The following is a 25,299-nucleotide window of genomic DNA, read 5'->3' as shown; positions in this document are numbered from 1 at the left end:
CCTAATTGAATACCCTTTATTTCCTTCTCCTGCCTGATTGCCCTGGCCAGAACTTCCAACACTATGTTGAATAGGAGTGGTAAGAGGGGGCATCCGTGTCTTGTGCCCGTTTTCAAAGGGAATGCTTCTAGTTTTTGCCCATTCAGTATGATATTGGCTGTGGATTTATCATAGATAGCTCTTACTATTTTGAGATATGACCCATCAATACCTAATTTATTGAGAGTTTTTAGCATGAAGCGTTGTTGAATTTTGTCAAAGGCCTTTTCTGCAACTATTGAGATAATCATGTGGTTTTTGTCTTTGGTTCTGTTTATATGCTGGATAACATTTATTGATTTGTGTATGTTGAACCAACCTTGCATCCCAGGGATGAAGCCCACTTGATCATGGTGGATAAGCTTTTTGATGTGCTGCTGGATTCGGTTTGCCAGTATTTTATTGAGGATTTTTGCATCGATGTTCATCAAGGATATTGGTGTAAAATTCTCTCTTTTGGTTGTGTCTCTGCCAGGCTTTGGTATCAGGATGATGCTGGCCTCATAAAATGAGTTACGGAGGATTCCCTGTTTTTCTATTGATTGGAATAGTTTCAGAAGGAATGGTACCAGCTCCTCCTTGTACCTCTGGTAGAATTTGGCTGTGAATCTCCTCAAGCTGATAAGCAACTTCGGCAAAGTCTCAGGATACAAAATCAATGTGCAAAAATCACAAGCATTCTTATACACCAATAACAGAGAGCCAAATCATGAGTGAACTCCCATTCACAATTGCTTCAAAGAGAATAAAATACCTAGGAATCCAACTTACAAGGGATGTGAAGGACCTCTTCAAGGAGAACTACAAACCACTGCTCAATGAAATAAAAGAGGATACAAACAAATGGAAGAACATTCCATGCTCATGGGTAGGAAGAATCAATATCGTGAAAATGGCCATACTGCCCAAGGTAATTTATAGATTTAATGCCATCCCCATCAAGCTACCAATGACTTTCCTCACAGAATTGGAAAAAACTACTTTAAAGTTCATATGGAACCAAAAAAGGGCCCGCATCGCCAAGTCAATCCTAAGCCAAAAGAAAGAAGCTGGAGGCATCACGCTACCTGACTTCAAACTATACTACAAGGCTATAGTAACCAAAATAGCATGGTACTGGTACCAAAACAGAGATATAGACCAATGGAACAGAACAGAGCCCTCAGAAATAATGCTGCATATCTACAACTATCTGATCTTTGAAAAACCTGAGAAAAACAAGCAATGGGGAAAGGATTCCCTATTTAATAAATGGTGCTGGGAAAACTGGCTAGCCATATGTAGAAAGCTGAAACTCAATCCCTTCCTTACGCCTTATACAAAAATTAATTCAAGATGGATTAAAGACTTAAATGTTAGATCTAAAACCATAAAAACCCTAGAAGAAAACCTAGGCAATACCATTCAGGACATAGGCATGGACAAGGACTTCATGTCTAAAACACCAAAAGCAATGGCAACAAAAGCCAAAATTGACAAATGGGATCTAATTAAACTAAAGAGCTTCTGCACAGCAAAAGAAACTACCATCAGAGTGAACAGGCAACCTACAGAATGGGAGAAAATTTTTGCAACCTACTCATCTGACAAAGGGCTAATATCCAGAATCTACAATGAACTCAAACAAATTTATAAGAAAAAAACAAACAACCCCATCAAACAGTGGGCGAAGGATATGAACAGACACTTCTCAAAAGAGGACATTTATGCAGCCAAAAAACACATGAAAAAATGCTCATCATCATTGGCCATCAGAGAAATGCAAATCAAAACCGCAATGAGATACCATCCCACACCAGTTAGAATGGTGATCATTAAAAAGTCAAGAAACAACAGGTGCTGGAGAGGATGTGGAGAAATAGGAACAGTTTTACACTGTTGGCAGGACTGTAAACTAGTTAAACCACTGTGGAAGTCAGTGTGGCGATTCCTCAGGGATCTAGAACTAGAAATACCATTTGACCCAGCCATCCCATTACTGGGTATATACCCAAAGGATTATAAATCATGCTGCTATAAAGACACATGCACACGTATGTTTATTGTGGCACTATTCACAATAGCAAAGACTTGGAACCAACCTGAATGTCCAACAACGATAGACTGGATTAAGAAAATGTGGCACATATACACCATGGAATACTATGCAGCCATAAAAAAGGATGAGTTCATGTCCTTTGTAGGGACAAGGATGAAACTGGAAAACATCATTCTCAGCAAACTATCACAAGGACAAAAACCCAAACACCGCATGTTCTCACTCACAGGTGGGAATTGAACAGTGAGAACACATGGACACAGGAAGGGGAACATCACACACCAGGGACTGTTGTGGGGTGGGGGTCAGGAGGAGGGATAGCATTAGGAGATATACCTAATGTTAAATGACGAGTTAATGGGTGCAGCACACCAACATGGCACATGTATACATATGTAACAAACCTGCATGTTGTGCACATGTACCCTAAAACTTAAAGTATGATTTAAAAAAAAAAAAAAAGTACATTTCTGGCCAGGCACGGTGGCTCATGCCTGTAATCCCAGCACTTTGGGAGGCCAAGGTGGGCGGATCATGTGGTCAAGAGTTAGAGACCAGCCTGGCCAGTATGTTGAAACCCTACCTCTACTAAAAATACAAAAATTAGCTGGGTGTGATGGTGCGTGCCTGTAGTCCCAGCTACTTGGGAGGCTGAGGCAGGAGAATCGCTTGAACCTGGGAGACAGAGGTTGCAGTGAGCCAAGATCACACCACTGCACTCCAGCCTGGGTGATAGAATGAGACTCCGTCTCAAAAAAAAAAAAATCACATTTCTACTACTGAGTCATGTTAAATGCCAGAATTGTAAATACATAATTTTTCATTTATTCATTGGCATTTCTCTTAAAATTCAATTGATTTGGTTGCCTTGAAAATATTGTATCTAATTTACCATCAACTTTCAAATTCCATTTTTTTACAAACAAATCAATCAAATGTAAACTACAAGATAATTTTCTAGCCAAAATGAGCAAAGTGTGCCTAAAAACAAAATGAATGTGAAACTAAAACTGAGAAATAAGTAAATCCAAGTTTCCCCTGTCACTCTTCCATGAACTAACTACGTGTTCTTACCCTATTGCATCTATTCTATTGTGTTCAGTCTTTCATGTGTGAACAACTCTGAAATCAGGAAGTGTCTTCAAACTGATGTAATAAAAAGGCCCTGTATCACAGTGTAAAGAGCATATGTTTTTTTCATTTTTAGTGGCATATAGAATGTTTTTTTACAATTGCTAGTGGCTTAGATGGAATGAAATATGGTACTTCATGCTTACTAACCAAATACTAGCACTCACCTTCTTCAGTCTATTACCTCACTCCAAAGGCTTCTTCCTACACTTTAATGACTTGCTTATCCTTCAGTTTCTTGCTTTCCTTCATATATTTAAAACCATATCTAGAGTTTATCAAGATTAGAAATAGTTCTTCATACTTCTACACCTTTACAATCCCAGCACTAGAAAAACATGCTGAAGAAGAATTCGTCCCCAGTGACAAAGTCAGTGGAGATGGTTTCAGTCTCTGTTTAATCCATGACTAGCTTTCTCCATCTGTAGTATGGATCATAAGTACACTAGCACGCCACAACACATGTACTCAACAAAGTCTATATATAAATATTTTTCCTTCCTTAAAATTCATGCCTTGCGGGGTATTGCTAGAGATCTTAAGACAGTTGTAAAATCATTGCTTTAAATTCTTTTCTTTTTTTTTTGAGACAGAGTCTTGCTCTGTTGCCCAAGCTGGAGCGCAGTGGCGTGATCTCATCTCACTGCAACCTTTGCCTCCCAGTTCAAGCAATTCTTGTGCCTCAGCCTCCAGAGTAGCTGGAACTACAGGTACGTGCCACCATGGCCAGCTAATTTTTTATTTTTATTGTTATTTTTAGTAGAGACAGGGTTTCACCATGTTGGCTAGGCTGGTGTGGAATTCTTGGTCTCAAGTGATCTGCCTATCTTAGCCTCCCAAAATGCTGGGATTACAGGTGTGAGCCACCATGCCCAGCCTATTTTAAATTCTTAATGGCCAGGAGCAGTGGTTCACACCTGTAATCCCAGCACGTTAGGAAGCTGAGGCAGGGGGATTGCTTGAGTTTAGGAGTTCAGGACCAGCCTGGGCAACACAGCGAGACCTCATCTCTACTAAAAATAAAAAAAACTAGTTGGGCGTGGTGGCACACACCTGTAGTCCCAGCTACTTGGGAGGCTGAAGCAGGAGAATTGCTGGAGCCCAGGAGATTGAGGCTACAGGGAGCTATGATTGCACGACTGTACTTTGGCCCGGGTAACAGAGCAAGATGGTCTCAAAAAATAAATAAATAAATAAAATGAAATAAAATTCTTAAGGAAGAAACTAATACTCATTTCATGGGTAACACTCTGAAGCACTGTAACTACAAAATAACAAAACAAAAAGTGAAATGTAATAATTTTTGTTAAATAAATAGCTAAGACTATACGGAAGTGAGGGAGAAATAACAGAAGAGGGGGAAGAACATGAGATGAAGGAAGAAAAGACAGAGGAGGAAGATCGAGGAATAAAGAAAAAAACTTTAGTTATGCCCAAATTAGTGTAGTACAGAAGTTAAGCTCTGGTCTTTGGAGTCATAAAGACTTAGGTTTGAATGGCTCCTCTGTCACTATGACCTTAGGCAATTTACTTCACTTTTCTAAGTCTTAGCTTCCTTATTCATAAAATAAGAATAACTATAGTACATACTCCTAAAATGCATAGTGCCTGGGACATAATTAGCTCTCAAAAATTTTTGATATCTGTATCTATCTAAAACTGAGTAATTACTATGTTTCAAGCACTTTGCTAAGCATGTGAAACAGGTACATTTAACTATCAAATCTAATCTATCTATGTATACTATCTTATGTATATATATATCATGTTTCCTATCCATTCATCCATCCACTCTATCCTCTTCATATACAGGTAAGAAAACTGAAGTATAGAAGATTAGATCAATCACCTAAGATCATACAGTTAATTAATAGGAAAGGTAGAAATAAAATATTGGGGCTTTGGCTTCCAGTCAACTATTCTTTAATTGATAACTACCTTTTTGTCAGACTGAAGGTAATTCTTAATGCATATTTATATTTGCCTTTTGATCTCTAAAATGGGCAGCCTGAAAAGCACACACCTCTGGGAAAAAATGAACTATTCATTTTTTGCACGGAATGTCAAGATTACTAACAGATCCTATATACATGCTAATATATTCACATAAAAAATGTACACACACGTAAATTTTATGACTTTCTTACCTGGTCCATTCAGGAAGTCTTTAATCTGTAGTGTTATAAAGGAAGGTGGAATACCACTTTTGCTGTCTATTTCTCCAGGCACTGTCTGTAGCCAAACAGTGCAATAATCAAGGGCTTCAGGCAGAGTCTTCCCAGGATCTAAAGTGACAAAATTGAAATTAAAAACATCAGTTACATCACAAATATCTCATTTTGATATATGAGTTTGAGTTAATAAATGAGAGAAAAACTGGTTAAATAACTGTTTGCAAGCTTCATTGTTTCATTTGTTTGTGCACATACAGTAAACAAGCACTCGTGCTGAAAAAGATAAACTATCACTGTACAATGTGGGATGACAAAACCATGTTTTCCAGAACAAAGAGGAAAAAAATGTTCAAATCTGAATTCATATCACAAATGAGGGAAGGTAAAGTTTCTGTATTCTGAGCTGCTGTTTACAGTTTAATGGTTGGATATTTTTTAAAATGTGATATTAAAAACAAAGAAAAAAGGACAATCTTGTCAGCTTTAAAAAAAAGCATATACATTTTCAAAGATACAGTAGATTAGTACTACTTAGGGGCTATTTGATCTGTTTTAAGAGTTTTACTGACATTACAATCACTTTTTACTTCTAGATCTTTGAAGTTAACCTCAGTAGCTTTCCTGCAACCTTCTTTAAATTGATAAAATTGGTCAGTCTCTTAATAATCCTAATTATAATGAAAATGAGCTTTTTCTGTTTTGACTTTTTTTCTGTTTAGACTTTTTTCTGTTTAATACTATGTATTTTTAAAATTTTCTGGGTAATATTGTATATTTTTTAAAAAGTATTTTTGGCTATTGGTTGTGGTAAACTTAATTTTCTTTTTAATACTTAGGAATCCACAGCTTTTATTGAAATAGCTCTTTAAATAAAAACGACTGCTGTATCTTGGCATACAGTGTAGTAGGCTTTAAAAAACTTCTAAATATTCACAGTTTTTCTTTAGTTTCATGATTGTTTTACTCTCTGTGTTTTAATGGCCTCTGAATGTCAGTTTTATAGGGATGTTCTTGCCATAGAGTCCATCTATTCCATTTTCAGTCTATTTGAAATGTGTTATTAAAGTATTATTTATTTTAGGTTTTATTGATTGGATTGCTTTCAAGAATAGCATTTACATACAGTGTATTATATTCAACATATGGTTATTTAGTATTGCTGTCATATGTGAAGTGGGCATATAAATTCTGCCTTGGAATTTGTATTTCTTGACCTTATCATGTGATCCTTATGAAATTTGGCACATATGAACCTTATGTGATTTCAAAGAAAATGCTGAAAGCAATTGATCATGACGTTAGATCTATATGGTCAAGATCAAACACTAAGCTAGTGCAGTCTTCTCTTTTTATATCATCAGTGATTTTTAAAGCAGTGAGAATATGCATAGTAGATCCATTTCATAGTAACATTGTACTATTCTCTCTTTTAAATATAATGGTCAAGTCTGGTGAAAGGATGATTAAAAAGTCTGTTGCTGGTAGGATCTACAACCAGTTTGTAGGAACTATGTAACCTGCTAGGACCTGGGCATCTATTTTGGGTCCCACCACCACAGCTATCATCAAAAGTGGTTATTATCAGGTAAGTGGTACCATGATAGATCTAAACAAGGAGACATAACTCTTCATTTTGAAGAGAATACAATGTGGAGATAAAACAGTGATCTAATAGAGAAAACACAGATCTTAAGTGATATAAATAACAAAATAATGAACAGAGATGATTAAATTGATGTAGAAATGTTAATATGATGTATAAAAAACTGACAAGTAAGACTTAGGATAAGTAAAACAAGTTAGAGTAACTGCATATTCAAACTTACATGGCGCTGAGAATTGTTATCCTTGTGGCATATTTAATCAACTTTCTACATTTTTCTAGAAATAGATTCCAAGTAGCAAAATAATGTATACTGAGGTAACGTGCATTAACTATCCTATTGTATATCAACAATAATAACAATAAGACACCAAAACTAAAAAACATAAGGGCTGACATATATGACCACACAAAACTTTTGTGAAAGAACACCATGAACAGAATAAAAAGTCAAATGACAGAAAAGATGAAATTGTAACATATGTGACAGTAAAAGGGATACCATTAATATATAAAGAGTTCACATATTCAATATAGGTACCAACAGAAAAACCAGTGGAGGATAGAATAAGCAATAAATGAAAATTACTAAACAAAACAATGAAAGCAAATGGCATATAAACATTTTAAAAATACAAACATTAAAATATACTAAATCTTAATAATTAAAGAACAAATCTTTTCAAATAAGATAGAAATTTTCACCTATCAGATAGGCTAAGACTAAAAAAACTGACAACGGGTCTGCAATCCTAGCACTTTGGAAGGCCGAGGTGAGCATATTGCTTGAACCCAGGAGTTTGAGATCAGCCTGGGTGACATGGTGAAACCCCAGCTCTACAAAAAAAATACAAAAAAATTTAGCTGGGCATGGTGGCACCTGCCATGCCTGTAGTCCCCATAGTAGCAGCTACTTGAAAGGATAATGTGGGAGGATCACCGGAGCCTGGGAGGTTAAGGCTGCAGTGAGCCGTGATTGTGCCACTGCACGTCAGCCTGAGCTACAGAGTGTGATCCTGTCTCAAATAAAAACAAAAACAAAAACAACAACAACAAGAACAAAAAAAACAACACCCGATAATGCCTGTATTGGTAGTTTGTGATGAGAGGTCCACTCTCATTAATTCCTTTCTGGAGAGTATTTTATAATACATAACTGATTTTAAATGTGTATGTCACTTGACCTAGGAAATTAATGTGTAGGAATTTAATCCAAATAAGAAGTCAGGTAAGTGTGTAAATAAACATACTGGAGAATTATCATAGCAAAAATAGAAAACAACCTACATATCCAGCAACAGATTAATGTTTAAATAAATAAATAAATAAATAATCTGTATAATTGTTTAAGAGAATCAAGAAGATCTATATGGTTGACATAAGACAGTTATTTTATATTGTTAACAGGGGAAAAAAAGCAAGCAGGTTAAGCATTTTCATTCATTGGCCATTCAGGATTCCTCAACTACAAAGAATTTATTTACACATTTTTCTCTTGAGTTCTTTTTCTTACTGATTTGTAGGAGCTCCTTATATATTCTGAGTATTAGTGTTTTGTTTGCCTTATTTAGCAAAGCCTTCCTCATGTGAAGAGGCAGTCATTTAACTGTATTCTGATGCTTTTTGCATGCATACTTTTTTAACACATATGGTAAAAAAAAATCTGTTAACTTTTACTTTATGAATTTATTCCTAGGTAATTATATATGTTCCTATAGTTTCTTAAAGCATTTTTAAGCTTTTGGTTTTACCTTTAGCTGTTGAATCCTCCTGGAGAGCACTGCTTTATGAAAAATAGGAAAACTCTGCTCAGCTTCACTCTTAATCAGGGATATACAAATTAAAACAAGAAATACAATTTTTCATCCATAGATTAGCATAAATTAAAAAAATTGATAATATCTTATATTGGGGGAGAAGGAGAAGAAACAAATTCCCCCATGGATGGTTGATAAGGGTGTACATGCAGTATTTTTGCATGAGCAGAGGAGAAGCCTGACAATGAATGTTTATCAAAATTATAAATGTACATGTCCTTGGAATCAGGAAGGCCATCTTTAGTACTGTACCTTAAAGAAACACTTAAGAATATATAAGTAAATGTCCAAAGAAGTTGACTGCAACATCATTTGAAATATTAACAATTTGGGAAAATTTAAACTAAATATCTATCTATAGATAAATATAAAATAAACTATGAATGCACCATAAATACTGCATAGAATACTATGCTACTGATAACGAGAATGGTGTGACTCTCATATACTAAAAGAGAAGAGCTTAAAAATATATTGATCAGTGAATAAAACAATGAAATAGGACACAGATTCAGTAAATTCAAATGTAAAAAATCTATCTGCATACACACACACACACACACACACACACACACAATTTTTAAAGTACTGCTGAATGATCACCTCTAGGATGATCCTAAACATATGCTGACTTATAAGTTATTCAGGACTTAAAGACAAAATAGCACTATTTACCAAGCATTTATAAAAATTAAAGGGAAAAAGAAAAAACAGTGGGTATTTGATGCCCTCCTCTCAAGGTATAAACTGGGGGAATAGCAAAGTCTGATAATGTAGATAAGAGTTTTCAAGGTAAGTGAAGTGGGTTTTGTGCAGTTGCCTCTCTTTTGGCACAAGTTAGAGGACCTGACCATCTGGCACCAAGCTTAGGAGTCTACTCTGGGCAATTACAGGGGGAGATGACTTAATAGGAGACACAATAAACCAACTGGCAATAGTAGAAAGCACAGGAGAAGTTAGAAATTAAAGCAACTGTAAAAGTCTAGGAAATCCATCCAAGGAATCCAAAATGACTATTTCCCAACAAAATATTAATATAACTGGTTTTTAAAGTATGCCTGAATTTACAGGGTTGATAAAACAGAATAACTGAAATTAGGAACATCCAGAAAAATACAGGTTGCATGGTTAATGAAAATTGAATGCAGGACAGGGCTGGTGGCTCTTTTCCCAGTTTTTGCTAAACTCTCTACTTTGCATATGCCTGTAGTCATTAACATTGATAGAGGTAAGTATGCCTTTGTTTATCATTTAAATCATACAAAATATAACATGAGTCAGTGCAGCCAGCTCAAAATGAAACTCTGAAAGCAGCTGTAGTAGCAGAAAGGTGTGTCAGAATCCCAGAGAAACGGCTCAAGTTCAAAGGTCACCCTTTAGTCCCTTATGCTCTAATGGCTAGAAAATGAGGGGCATGACTCCTAGTCTTCCTGTCCTGTCCTCAGTTTAACTTCTCCTTAATTCCATCATCAGGTCTACAATATAGGATTCATATTACACATTCTTCAGGGTCAACACACTGGGGAATGTACCAGATAAACTAAGATTAAAGGAGCCTATGAATGTAATATAAATGGAGTGACAAACAGATAACTATTTCATATTGGAAGCTCTTTCAGACCTCTTCTGGATGTATTCAAGTCATAGGAATCTCTCAAAAATAATAAATTCCTGCTGATGTTGATGAGCACATTTACGCTGCTGTCCCTATGCCAAAGAAACAGGAGAAAGTCTTATCTTAGGAGGAGTAACAGAAGGTAGGAAATGTGTCAGAATAAATGACAAACTGCCTACAGCCATAAATTTGGTTCAGAGTGAGTTCGATTTCACTTTCATAAGGCATTTGTATTGACAAAGCTGTAATAATTGTTTTTCTTCTGGGTTGACCAGGTCTCAAAGAAAAACAAAACCAAAAAATCCCAATCCCCTGCTCCAAATCTCATCATATTATGTCATAAGGAATACCTAAAGAGAAGATTCAGAAAGCCCCAACTCAGTTCCCAGATGAATCAAGACTTTCATGAAGACTTGATTAAGACTGCATTCGTTTTGTTTGTAGATTTGCTCTTCTTCAGAAAAAAACCCTTCATTTCACTTAATTGTTTGGCAGGCTTCCAGTAAATCTGATAAAAGTGGTCTTTTGAAGTGCTGCTCACTATTTCTTTTAACTCTTAGCAAACATTCATAGAGTTAAGTATGTCTTTGGTTACTACTTGAATTGTGTAAAATACAACATGATTCAGTGCAGCCAACTCAAAATGAAACTCTGAAATTGAATTCACTTCTTTTCTTCTTCTTCTTTTTAACCTTTTATGCTTGGAACCTAACAGCACCTGAAAGCAGGGAGGAGACAGTACAGTGAGGAAAAGCATCTGACAAGGCCAGCTGGGGCAGAGGATGGGAAGGATGGAGACACCTTGGTTTGGAAGGCTAGGAAGCAGGCAAAGACTGGCTGTCACTTCAAATCACTAACCGGGCCCACTGATTCCATCTACAATCCTAACCCACCTCCTCGGGACTCCCTATGCCTTCCTACCAGTGAAATGCGAAATAGCAGCACCTACCACAGCCAAGAGAGCACTTAACACAACAGCAGTTTATGGACACGAAGAAGAGAAGGGAGAATAAAGAGGAAAATGATGTTGATCTAAAAGTCTCACTCTGGTCCCTTTTATAATAGATATTTTACTTTGAAATAAACAGATTTTTATGACACTTGGCTTTTTAAGATTCAGTGCTCTTTATTCATATTGTAAAAAGTATCAAAACTCTTTGTCTCTGGTGGATAGCACTTAGAAGTATCCAGTGTAATTGGACTTCGTTATGTATTCAGTGCTGTATCAAGGAAGTAAATAATCTGCAAGCCAAAATAGACTGCTTTCCATTTTCTAAACTAGAAGTTAGAGTGCTGATTCCTTTTCCAAAGGTGTCTGGGTGTATCAACTTTTATTCAAAGAAGGGACTGAAATGAGACTTCAAAATAATTTACAAGTAAACATCAGAACTTCTATTTCAAAGAGTTTTCTGTTTCAAGGATGATCAAGCAGCTAGCTAGAGTAGGGTAGGAGGAAACACCTAAAGAGGAGTTAGGGTAGCAGGTGAGTGCTTAGAGATTCCTTACTCTCCCTTCCTGTGTCCCAATTCATTGAGACAAGTTGTTCCTAGACAGTTTTTTTTTTGGGGGGCTTAATCCTTTTATCCCCAGCCAAGAACAAATAAAGGTGTTTCTTAACAGAACTTACAGAGAATTTAAAGGACAGCATTTTGGAAATTCCTATCATGCTACATTTATTTGTAGTATGATACATTTATTTGTGGCTATCTATGAAATTGATGTTATTAAAGCTCCCAAGCAGCCTCTGCCAGAGGCCAACGTTGTGAATGGTTTTGGCTATGCTCAACGGCTTCAAGTGTAATCCTCTGCAATAAGAGGTCACTATCAGAACAGTCACTTCTTGACCACTGGACATGTAAAAGGCAAGCTACAAGCTTACTGAGTTTCATACATTTTTCTATACTTACTTGGAGAAAATATATTTTCTATATTTACTTTTTGATCTATAGTTTAAATGGCTAATTTGTTCTTTTTCTTATGTAGCCACAAAAGCAAAAGTAGTCCATGAAGGCTCTATAAATCCTGCAAGTTAAATTGTGAAGGAATCTAGATCCATTAAACATCATAATAATTCAATGTCAGCCAGGCGTGGTGGCTCACGCCTGTAATCCCAGCATTTTGGAAGGCCGAGGCGGGCGGATCACAAGGTCAGGAGATCGAGATCATCCTTGCTGACACAGTGAAACCCCGTCTCTACTAAAAATACAAAAAATTAGCCGGGCGTGGTGGCGGGCGCCTATAGTCCCAGCTACTAGGGAGGCTGAGGCAGGAGAATGGTGTGAACCCGGGAGGCAGAGCTTGCAGTGAGCCAAGGTCGCGCCACTGCACTCCAGCCTGGGTGACAGAGCAAGACTCTGTCTCAAAAAATATAATGATAATAATAATAATAATAATATTAATAATAATAATCCAATGTCAGGACAGCAAAAATCAACCAAGAAACCAGTTTCAAATTGCTCTGGATGCAAGGTAAGTGCCACCATCTCCCTGTGGATATCCAGACCTTTGGCTAACTCTATAAGCAGTATTTCACATGCTCTGCGATTCTGTACCTACTCTGCACCTCGTAAGATGTGATGGGAAGGGCAAGAGATTTCCTGGTTTGAAACCCCAGGTCTGCAGTCCACAGTAACAGGAAAAGGAAGGGATTAAATTGGCTGCTGGAATGTTTGACCATCAATGTCCACTTGCTCTTACTTTTAGAACCAAGTCTTTCATATCTTGCTAGAAGGAAGTGTATTCTTTATACTTAATGAATATTAAGTATAAGCAGCAGATAATATGTGAAATATCAATTCAATTAATTCCTTTTAATTCATTTTATGTGCTGCTCTGTGTTGTCCTTGATCTCTTTCTTATTAAAATTTGGTTGTTTCATATTAAATTCTAATGTGGCCAACATTTGATTAAAATTCAGCACAAGTAAGCACAAGGTGCTATTCAGTGAAAAAAAAAAAAAAATGAAGTCACATATCCAAGGAAGATCAACTTAATCCCAACTGTAAACCTCTTTTCTGCTCTAAGCAAAGTTGGGTTTTGTAACATTAAAGCTAATCACTGCCTTTAAATGATTCCCCCCATTTTCATTTGTTTTAAGTAAATGTTGATGATTACAATGGGAGTCACAAAGGCCAGGGCACTAATCTTTTCCTCATGTCTAAAAATGAAAGTTTCCCTTTTAATACTAATAATCACTGAAGTCCCAACTTATGTTTGAATAATGTTTCATATTTCCACGTAATTTCATAAATATCACCTCACTTGAAACTCAGATTTAACCATTAATTGACTAACAGCAGATATTATCAAACCATTTTAGAGATTAGAAAACTAAAGCACCAAGAAATTTAGCTGTTTGCATGAAAGAGCTTTGGCATTAGAACCAAGGCTAAAAGTCAAGATTTCTGATTTCTGTTCTAATACCCTTCCTCATATAATATTATTTCCCTCAGCTGGTTGGGTCATTTCTTATTTAACCTTCTCATCACCTTTCTCTCTGAGTGATACACTAGAATGCCTCTCATTTAAGAGATCTACTTTCTTGCTAATTCCTGTCAAAGTAATAATTTTATTTCATATTATTAGCCAGCAAGCAATGTTCACAGCAGCTAAATTTCCAGATAAATGTTCAGAGTGTGATCATTATGACATTAAAGTCACAGGTTAATTCTTAGCCTTTCCAGGGATATTAACAAAACCTTTAATTCTAAAGAGGCATATAATTCAATCTTTTTCTTAAAGTCACAATAACTAAATGAAATCAAGATATGATTTATGAGGTGTAAGAAGCCATTTTATGATTTTTCAACTGTTCGTTTACTCAAATGTCTTTGGCACATTTCTACAGTCCTATTCATGAAAGGATAAAAAAAAACCCTCAATTACTGTAACTGAAAATTTTCAAACCACAATAGCTAGAATTACATTGAAATGATATGCATTATTTTACCATTTACAACCACTACTTTAAAAAAACACTTAAAGATATTAATAATGATGACAAAAGCAACAATATTTATTAATAGTCATTGAGCCTTGTGCCATACACTTAGCTAAGAACTTCGCATACATTGTTTAATCCTAATAGCAACACTAGGAGGCTGCTACCAGTATTATTCTCATATCATAGACAAGGAAACTGAGGCATAAACAGGTTAAATAACTTGCCTAAGGTCACACAGCTGTAAGGAGTAGAATCAGGATTAAAACTTAGTACCGAGAGGTCTAATCCTGAGCTCTCATAGGACTCCATATTTCAAGTTTGACTCTTCATTAGACCTTTGGCATTTATAAAACTTCAAAATGCAGAAATTGTCCCATATTAGATAACCTATCTTAAACATTACAGTATCCTACACAGAAGTGTGCTATGACCTACTTTTTCAGTATGATACATTCAAATAAACTTTAACTTCTGTATTTTAGTCTAGTTGATGTTTGAAAAGATACAATCAGGTAAATAAGTTGCAAGATGGCAGAAGTAAATGTTTTCAGTTGGTTTCTTTGTTAGGTCCTAGCACACATTAATGGGTAACAAGATATTGCACTAAGGAGTTAGTTAAATTCCCTCAGAACTGTTCAATCCCTTCACATTTGACCAGATGGCACAGCCATTTCTTCAAAAACAAACAAAAAAGCCCCAAACAAACAAGAAGAAAAATGACTTTTTGAGGCTGCCTTGGGCTGCATAGTCAAGACATGAGGCAATTTCAAATCTGGACTCCATTACCTTAAACAAAACAAACACCAATTTTTAAATACTTATAAACACAACTAATACGATTATGTTAAAAACAACTACATACATCTTTATTTAAATGAGAACTGCCAATAATACAGCTGCTATGTATAAAGGTGCTGGCAGAAGATCTCATTTCTGTTAGAGGTTGCTCCAGGTGGGAAGGGCATGGAAAAGCCTATTGCCACATTAGTCTAATATTTCTAAAAAGAAGTTAACTCAAAGACTTACTATCTACTTGGAAAATCATTTGAAGTAGATTATTAATATTAATATTCATTAAAAATTCAAGTTGATAATTTAGTTTTTAAACAATGTTTTTAAATTAAGGATGAAAAGCATATTGCTATGTATAGCTTAAAGATACAGTCAGCATAATTTAGGACAAGTAAATTATGCAGAATATGAATTATACTCTATTAATAGGACTTTCAAAATTATAATTATCATAATTTTAATTTTGCTTTAGCTTTGTAAAACAGATTTAGATGTAGGTATAGATTCCACTTATTTATCCTGGGAAGTATCTCAAATACGTTTTTAAATGTATATGTTTAAAGTCATCCCTTGTTGTTCACAGGGACTGGTTCCAAGACCTCCTGTGGATACCACATTCCACAGATATCCCAGTCCCTGATATAAAATGACCTGGTATTTGCATCATAGCCTATTTATATCCTACTGTATACTTTAAATCATCTCGAGAATACTTACAATACCTAATACAATATAAGTGCTATGTAAATAGTTGTTATGCTGTATTGTTTAGAGGATAATAAGAAAAAAAGCCTGTACATGTCCTATAAAGATGCAATTTTGTTTGGAATACTTTTGATCTATGGTTGGTTGAATCCACAGATGTGGAACCCATGAATACTGAGGGCCAATTTTATACAGTAATCCCCTGCCCTTATCTGTGGTTTCAGTTACCTGCAATTACCTGTGGTCTGAAAATATATTTTGAGAGAGAAAGAGAGACCACATTCACATAACTTTTATTACAGTATATTGTTGTAATTGTATTATTTTGTTATTTATTATTGTTGTCAATCTCTCATTGTGCCAAATGTATAAATCAAACTTTATCATAGGTATGTATGTGTAGGAAAAAACAGTACATATAAGGGTCAGTACTATCCACAATTTGAGGCCCCACTGGGGATCTTGAAACATGTTCCCTATGGATAAGGGACATTACTACAGAGTATACACATATATTTAACTATACATATATATTTTAAAATTGTATATATCAGTCACATGCACTGGGGAAGGCAGGTTGACAAGAAGGGCAATGAATCTCACAGCATTTTCCCCTGCTAACTTGATTTGATAGTATATGAAAGGAAAGCCCTGAGGAATGCAGAGAGAGAACACCATTGCTGCCCTCTGAGTGTGTGCTTATTGGTGACACGGGAAGAATCAAGTTAATGCTGACAACTCCTTGGGAGCAGTAATTACTGATTAGGCTATATGTAGCTGATCTGTGCTCAAGATGTAAAGATATAAAAGTATCACTTTTAGAGGAAATCCCCTATTAAGCTTCCCAGAAAACCAAGTCCTGGCTAATGGACTAGAAAACATTATTATTATTTTTAAATGGCAGGATTTCTGGTGCCAGCCCAGACTGGAATAACCTCACTGCAGCCTAACTCTCATGCTGCTTACAATTAAAAACCTTGTAAAAGACACAAAAAGCAAATAAATACCTGAGAATTCTGAAAAGTAAATCAGACAAATGCAGATTGGAGAGGAAAGTCCAACTTGTGGCTATAACCGACGTTGTGATGAATTTCCCAGTTCATGTTGTTTTGTGTCTTCTTTTATAAGCTTAACTCGAGAGTGAGCCCTACATTGTGGTGCACAGTGAAGGTAAGGACACATCCAAAGCTCCAACAGGAATATTGTCTGGAAATTAAGTCCCCTGTGGTTTCAAGAGTGTAGGGGAAATCTTGTTGCTTTTTCTTTTCTTTTCTTTTCTCTCTCTCCTGGCTTTGCCCTGAGGGTGGACCCAATATCCAATGTGTGTGTGTGTGTGTGTGTGTGTGTGTGTATGTAGAGGGGACTGTTACAGTGGTGGCAGTGACACAGGCATTTAAGACTTTAAGCAGCTGTTACAACTGTATTTCATGAGGTAAAGGTAAACACACCTGAAATGAATTGAAATATAAGTTCTTAACAGATAAATAAGAACTACAAAAAAGAACCAAATGGAAATTTTAGAAGTGAAAAATTTAATAGAAATTATCCAATCTGAAGAGTGGGGAAAAAAATGAGAGTCTTAGAGATTTGTAGGACAATATTAAAAAGCTTAACACTTGAATTCCAAAAGGAGAAGAGAAAGAGATTGGTGCAGAAAGACTATTTGAAGAAAAAAGGGCCAAAAGTTCTCAAATTTGATAAACAAAACCAAAACAATATACCCATAAATTTACAGTCAAGAAGATCAGAGAACCCCACACAGGATAGAATCAAAGAAACCAAGTCCAGACACACAATAATCAACCTACAGAAAACTAACGATAAGCAGGTGTCTTGAAAACAGCTAGAGAAAAACAACACATTACAAATATGGAAACAGTAATTGGAATGAACATGGATTCCTCATCAGAAACCACAGGGGACAGAAGAACATGAAATACTATCTCTAAAGTGCTAGAAGACATGTCAACCCAGAATTTTACATCCAGCAAAAATATCCTTCAGGAATGAGAGAAAAAAAAAAAGGTACTCGCAGATGAAGGAAAACAGTATTTATTGCTAGCAGCTCTGCTCTAAAAGAAATGCAAAAGGAGGTTCCTAATGCTGAAGAAAAATTTTGTACCAGAGGGAAACCTGGAGCTCTGGGGATAAAGGAATAGCACTGAACATGGTAAATGGCTGGGAATACAAAAGACCACTTTCCCCCTCTTCAGTTATTTAAAATATGTAAGATTACTGAAACAAAGATCAAAATCTTATCTGGTAGGGTTTTGAATATATAGATGTAATATTTATGACAATTATAAATGGAAGACAGTAAAGGAACCTATGTAGTTGTAAAGCTCTCCCATCTTCCTTTAAGTGATGAAATATTACCTCTAAATAGAGTGTGAATGATTAGACATGCATACTGGAAACCTCAGAGCAACCACTAAAATATATTACAAAGAAATATAGCCAAAAGGCAAATTCATAAAGTAAAATATTTAAAAATATTCTGAATCACAGCTAAAGCTGAATATACAACTAATAAAAAATCAATAACTTTAAAGATGTATCTAAACAGTTTTTCTTAAGCCATCACATACAACTGATACTAGCTTTTCTAAATTGCTTCTCTGGAACTTAAATAAAGGTCATAGGCTTTATTTAATTAATGTAAGTGTTTCACAACCCTCCATGGCATGAAGATCTTTATTCTGCTAAACCTTCAAAATTAATCATAATAAGTATGGTTATCACATGAAGCAAGGTGCCTGAAGGCAGAAACTGAGTCTTATTACTGGTTTCTCAGAGTCTTGCCCATGTCTGATAAACAGCAGGTGCTCACATTCAGCGAATGAATGAATATTCCCAAAATATGTCTGCTGTATAAATGAAAGCACAATAGGAATAAGATGTTCTTCTGAAGTAATAAGTCAAGCTGATTGTATAAGACAGGAGGGAAGATGTAATTTTAAAAGCCAGACTGATTAAAATAGTCACCTTGGTATATTACACTGTATTCCTACAACACTCAAAGGATTTTCAATATTCACTTTTGGGCTCTTCATTATAGTTGCCTGAATATATCAAATTAAACCAAATCTTCATAATTTAATGTCAAAAGTATTTCCATCTTTCTAGAAGCATCACCCAGAGCCATGCTTTAATAATGAATAATGCCCATGATCGAGTGACAATTTTTAAGACCCTTATGAATTATAGAATAAAAATCTCTTGAGATGACCAGCGTTATCTGTGTAGGTCCCCTGTGCCTGAATTTTTTTGTGATATTCTTACAAATTAATGAGATAAATAAATTATTAGTTAAATAAAACCTTTGACATATATTCTTTTCATAGTTACATAAGAACTATGATTTTACCTTTTCTGAAAATTATTAAACCTTTTTTTTTTTTTTTTACAGTCTCGCTCTCTCACCCAGGCTGGAGTGCAATGGTGTGATCTCGGCTCACTGCAACCTCTGCCTCCCAGGTTCAAGTGATTCTTCCTTTTTAAGTGATTCTTCCGCCTCAGCCTCCTGAGTACCTGGGATTACAGGCACCCACCATCATGCCCAGCTAATTTTTGTATTTTTGTAGAGACGGGGTTTAACCATGTTGGCCAGGCTGGTCTTGAACTCCTGACCTCAGATGATCTGCCCACCTCGGCCTCCCAATGTGCTGGAATTACAGAAGTGAGCCAACCACGCCCAGCCATGAAAACTTTTTAAAGAGTAAAACAAAATCCTTTTTTTCCATATGATTTATATATAAAGGAACATGAGCACATATAATAATGGTTTATGACTTGTATAGAAAACAATAAACAATGACAAGCCACATTGTGCTAGGATTTTTTTTTAATAATCAAATGTTATTGTCCTCTCAAAACAAAACAACCCAGAAAGCCAATATCTCTATAACAACCTCACAGGTATTTTTGAAATGTGACAATGGGGCAATTATTGAGATGCGTGTTATGTTAGGCTATTTTTGCATTATATAAAGGAATACCTGAGACAGTAATTTACAAAGAAAAAAGATATATTTGGATTATGGCTCTGCAGGCGGTACACTGCACTAACATCTGCTTGGCTTCTAGTGAGGTCTCAGGAAGCTATGATCACGGCAGAAAGCAAAGGGGAAAGCCAGCGCATCACATGGGGAGAGAGGGAACAAGGTAGTGGGGAGGCGCCACATTCTTTAAACAACCACAACTTTCATGAACCCAGAGCAAGAACTCACTTATCACTAAAAGGATGGTACTAAACCATTCATGAGGAATCTGCCCCTATAATCTAAACACTTCCCACTAGGTCTTACCTTCAACACTGAGAGTCACATTTCAAGATGAGATTTGGAGGGCATAAACATCCAAACCAAATCATACAATCATACATATGTGCAAAAATTGCTATTGGCCAGTTGCCACTGGAGTTACCTTATAGAAAAGAATAAATTATTTTGTGTTTGAGACAGGGTCTCAATCTGTCATCCAGGCTGCAGTACAGTGATGCAATCTCGGTTTACTGCAGCCTTGACTTCCCAGGCTCAGGTGGTCCTCCCACCTCAGCCTTCTCGATAGCTCAGACTACAGGTGCATGCCACTGCAACTGGTGGCAATTACAATTTTTTATAATTTTTTGTAGAGATGGGGTCTCACTATGTTGTCTAGGCTAGTCTTGGACTCCTTAGCTCAAGTGATCCACCCACTTTGGCCTCCCAAAGTGCTGAGATTACAAATGTGAGACACTGTGCCCACCCAAAAAGAATTTTAATATCCAGAGAAAACATATGAACACTGTGGAAACACATGACATGTTACTTCTTTCACTTTTAACTTATGATGCCTTTAACTTTTCCTGGACCTTTCTTAGAACATTAGCTTCATGGTAATATCTCTTTTAGTCCCTCCAATTTAAAGACACTGCAATGACTCCTTCACTTTAGAATGCAGAAATGGAGCTAGCCACCCCCAACTTACTGCTCTCTCTGCTTCCCTCCCCATGAAAGTTAGCATTATAGCCATTTATATTTTTCTCTTTTTTCTTATCCATAAGGTTACTATCTCGGAGCTTCCAGAAAACACCAGTTATGGAACAGTGCTTTTTTTAGGAAAGAAAGTACTACATAAAGTGTTTCTGGATAGCCAAATTGGTAATGGGACTTAGACAATTCATTCAAGTGGACAAATATAAAACACATTTCCAGATCAGTTTTTGAAAAATGATTTCATTAACATTTAATAAAACTTATATATTTAAAACTCTGAATAAACTAATTAGAGCTCCACTAGAATATCAAAGGAAATCTGCATCTTCAAAACAAATCAAAATAAATTTCTACCTGATACTGTAGAGCCTTACAGATGTCAACTCCATGAAGCCAAAGCCGAATTACAGAATTCCAAATTACAGAATGATGAAACTTCAGAACTGGAATGGACTTTGTTGATATCTATTATAATCATCACATTTTACAGATAAGAAAACAGAAAGTCAAAGAGTAAACTGCCTAAGATCACTTTACTAATTGATGGCAGGGCCATGAATAAAAATCCCAGGTTTTCTGCCTCCTAGTTAAGTATTCTTTTCACTATATGATATTGACAGCTAAAATAGTACCAGCACACATTTATGAGGGCCTAGGCCTGCTGGCTCAATGCTAAGTACTTTAGAATTATTCATGAATTATCTCTTTTCATTTCCATAAGTGCATAATGATATAGGTATACATATAAGTGACAGAATTTGAACCCAGGTTTTCCATACCTGAGTACTGTGTAATCACATCACAGACACAGTTAACATACAAATTCATCAGTTAAAACTTAGACAGGAATCTTTTGCATGGTCTGAAGTGGGACAATAGAGGCTGACTGAGAGAACCTCCAATTCAGATCCTTCTTTTCAGGGGACCCATAGAGGTTGAGAGTCTAGACTCAGGAGTCCAACACTTCTTAGCTTTGAATTGTAGCTCTGTTTATTGCTAGGTCTGTGACCTTGGGGAAGTTACTTAACTTCTCTAAACCTTAGTTTCCTAATCTCTAAGATAGAACATTTCCCATAGAGTTGTCATTAGCATGAAATGAGATAATGCATCAAAGCAGTTAGGACAATGCCTGGCACAGGGTGATCACTCAATAAATGCTAGTTGAATTTTATTTTTAGCCATTGTATTTTAATTACTTGCCTCCTTTTGGGTCTTCTGAAAAAAATTTCCCTAGATCACTAAGTTCATTTTTAAGAAATATTATCATGCATATTGATAACTTTTGCTTATTACTAACCAGGAGTCATACTACTGAGATAATATAAATGTTCAAGTAGATGCATTCTGTGTAGGGAAAGGCATCCATGAGAATATTATGCAGAAAATGCTCCTTAGAAAGTATGTGAGCCTTTTTCCTCCTACATTTACCCCCCACCCCTATATTAAATCTAGCCCATGACCACCACTCTAGCTTCATGTACCAAAATTGGGTTCCACGTCAGTTTACATACAAGGTTTTTTCCCCGCTTTAAACAAGTGCTCTATTATTTTAACCTAGGAATTGATTATAATTCAAATGCCTATCTTTGGTATGAGCTCTTATAACTTTGCTGAATACAGACTTAGATGAAAATGTATAAACACATGATTTGGGAGTATATCAATAAAACAGACTGAAGCCAATCTGCTCTTACAATTTCAGAAAGTGGAAACAAGTCCATCATTGGCAGTTCTTTTCTATTACTGTGGACCCTGGCTTGCCTCAGTTTAACAATTTCAAAGGTTGAGGTTATATACAGAGTATCCTTAGGTTGGGCTTGAAGTAAGCAAAATGAGGCTTCTGTGATCTCTGCATATCTACAAATTTAGGAAGAGGTCATAGCTGTTCCTCTCGGCCCCTTTCGCCCTCCTACTTTCCTCTGCCTCTCCTGATGATTTTTAGTACGGGCCACCCACCTATAGAGCGACTGTAGCTGAGTGAACTCAATGAAGGGCTGAGAATTAAGAATTCATCTCCTAATCCTGCACTTAAGTTTTGGCTAACGCCAAGCAGACTTGCAAGCAGGTATCAGGTATATAGGCATGAGTTCTTGAATCACATAACATGTTCCACTATACCAGCATCTCCCACATTTTCATTGCCCCTGAAGTACCTGTTATATCACAGGCACCCAGTAAATGAGAATATATTTGAGAAAGAGAGGCAGTTGTTGCTGGTAAGGGTTTAACAAATGGCTCTTGGTGTAGGAGAGCTGATATGATTGAGTTTGCAAGCATCTGTGGCATAAATACTTTCACCATGGCCAATTTAAGCTACTAGTAGTTTAACAACTGTCTTGCAAAGTTCCTGAGTCTAACAATCAGCTCTTTTGACCCATTATGAGCTGCACAGGAGAGAGGGCCAGCAAGCAGCCTGGGGGTAACCCTAGGTTACTCCTCAGCAACTGGCTAGTTACCCCTTTCTTAAGGCAGGGGACTTGCACTAAACCCTGGCCTAGAGCTCCTTTGATCCTATTTCCTCAGGCTGAATCCTGATTCCCACACCTGCCATCTACCTTTCAGGATCCTGCTGTGCAAAATGGTCCTTCTTAATGGCAAGAATGAACAAACCTGAATTCCAGATTAGATACATTGTCTAAATGCCTCACTGCTGGCTTCCACCTACTGGATGGGACCAGCTGAAAGCAATAAAATGCCTGAACTATTCCTGAGCTTGCTAGAGCCCTCTTTGAATACTGAATCTTAGGTGACCCAGCTACCCTCTCCAGTTTTTTTTGGCCAAATCTCCAAATCTACATTAACTCAGGGAAAGGGTATACTGTCACCTTGCTTGACTCCACTGGCCCTTGTTACTTAATAACTTGTATGTCTTAAATCTGAACCCTGCTCACTTTCCTAGTCTCAACAGGCAAAAAGCTTCGGAAGTTTCATATAATTATTATAATTAGAATAAGGAAGGGATGGGTTGGGCAGCAAGAGCGAATTAGCCAACATCAATATATTTTCTGTAGATGTACAAAAATCTTTAAATAATCTTTATTAATAAACCTTCTCAATTACATTTAATACGATGCTATTGCATCAAGATGATTACATCAAAAGAATACCAAAAACAAACTTCATCTTCTAAGGCTTTTCTTTTTTAATCTGAACAGAAGCATTAACATGGAAAGCATACCTATGGGCCATTAATATGAAAACGAGCTATGCTTTCCAAACACTGGAAATTGTTAAGCATCTCTATAGTCAAGAAAGAGTTCCTGATTCATTCAGTTCCTGGAAAAAAAATGAATATTCAGAGGCATAGTAAGAATACTAAGCTAAACCTCAATACATTTCAAACATTTACTTAAACAGGATTCAGCTGTGGAACATGAACTTTCCATATTCTGTAGAGAAAAGACTTTTGTCTGCCAGCTGTTTCTGTTTAATCAATCTGGAAACTATGGGAATACAACTTATTAGATAGTAATTATTAGCACTCCAGTAAGTTTGAAGGTTCTTACCTATACATTTGTAATCAGAGGCCACCCCTTTAAGCACAGCATCAAAAATGGATACTTCCACTCGCTGCTTTCTGTGGTGACAACTCAGAAGCAAGGAAGGCTGGGACACAATAAAGTACAGAAAAGGCTCTAGCTGTAAGTCACCAGTTCCTCTTCGACCAGGCTGCCGAACAATAGTTATACCAAGTGCTTGTCTAGCAGATGACCTTGTGGATGCATGAAGACTTTCAAGAGAGAGGACCCCTATTTTTTTCCCTGAAGGAAAAGAAATGCTGCTCCTTAAGAGATCTTCTGCTGTCACCGTGGAAATACATGCCTGGTTGGGCTTAGCAACATCTGAATCAACTTCTGGGAGATTTAATGAACTCTTGTTTGTTTTTTCATTATTCTTCTGTTCTTGTGATTTTGATTTGGATAAGGCCATACAGGAATAGGTCATTAGTGAGATTCTACTTGCAGTAATAAATATGTCAAAGGGAATAAAATTTAGATTTTTTACAATTGATGACTGGCGTGAGGGACGGGCAATGCGATGCTGACTGGCACCACTGTGCTGCTCTATTTGCACTATTCTGATTTTAACACTGTCACTGCCAATTCCACTATCCTGAGCACCACTGTAGCGAGATGAGGTTTCAGCCATGCCTCCATCAAATATATCCACTTTTTTCTGTTCTTGTTTAGAGATCTGTAAGAAAAAAGTAATAAAATATTTCAAACTAGTTACATGCCAAGTGTCATATAAACAATGTTATATAAACATGTTGTCAAAGAGAAAATTTTAAAAATGAGTCTAGTATAACTTAAAACAGTAATCAGAAAAATAGAATAGGTGCCCATTTTCTACACCAGACCCCTAAAATCACCTAAAAATGCCAAGGAAATACTTGAGAAAAAGCATCTAATGTTCATTTCCATCATTAAAATATATTTTTGAATGTCAGATCTTCTTTCTTTGCA

At 36.3% G+C, this 25,299-nt stretch overlaps 1 protein-coding gene across 5 annotated transcripts in view; it reads right to left on the bottom strand.

Annotated features, from left to right (window-relative positions):
• VPS13B (vacuolar protein sorting 13 homolog B) overlaps window positions 1–25,299 on the bottom strand; it is an 868,795-nt gene that overhangs the window by 207,213 nt on the left and 636,283 nt on the right. For all 5 annotated transcript variants that reach the window (XM_055116771.2, XM_063606452.1, XM_057303059.2 and 2 more), the window contains exons 34-35: window positions 24,340–25,027; window positions 5,356–5,493 (exon numbers count right to left, since the gene is read on the bottom strand). In XM_055116771.2, coding sequence (XP_054972746.2) covers window positions 5,356–5,493; window positions 24,340–25,027 — 826 coding nt within the window. The remainder of the gene's footprint in view (window positions 1–5,355; window positions 5,494–24,339; window positions 25,028–25,299) is intronic.

Source organism: Pan paniscus, chromosome 7, assembly GCF_029289425.2.
Source record: "Pan paniscus chromosome 7, NHGRI_mPanPan1-v2.0_pri, whole genome shotgun sequence".
Taxonomy (NCBI): Eukaryota; Metazoa; Chordata; class Mammalia; order Primates; family Hominidae; genus Pan; species Pan paniscus.
This window is presented reverse-complemented; position numbering and strand designations above follow the sequence as displayed.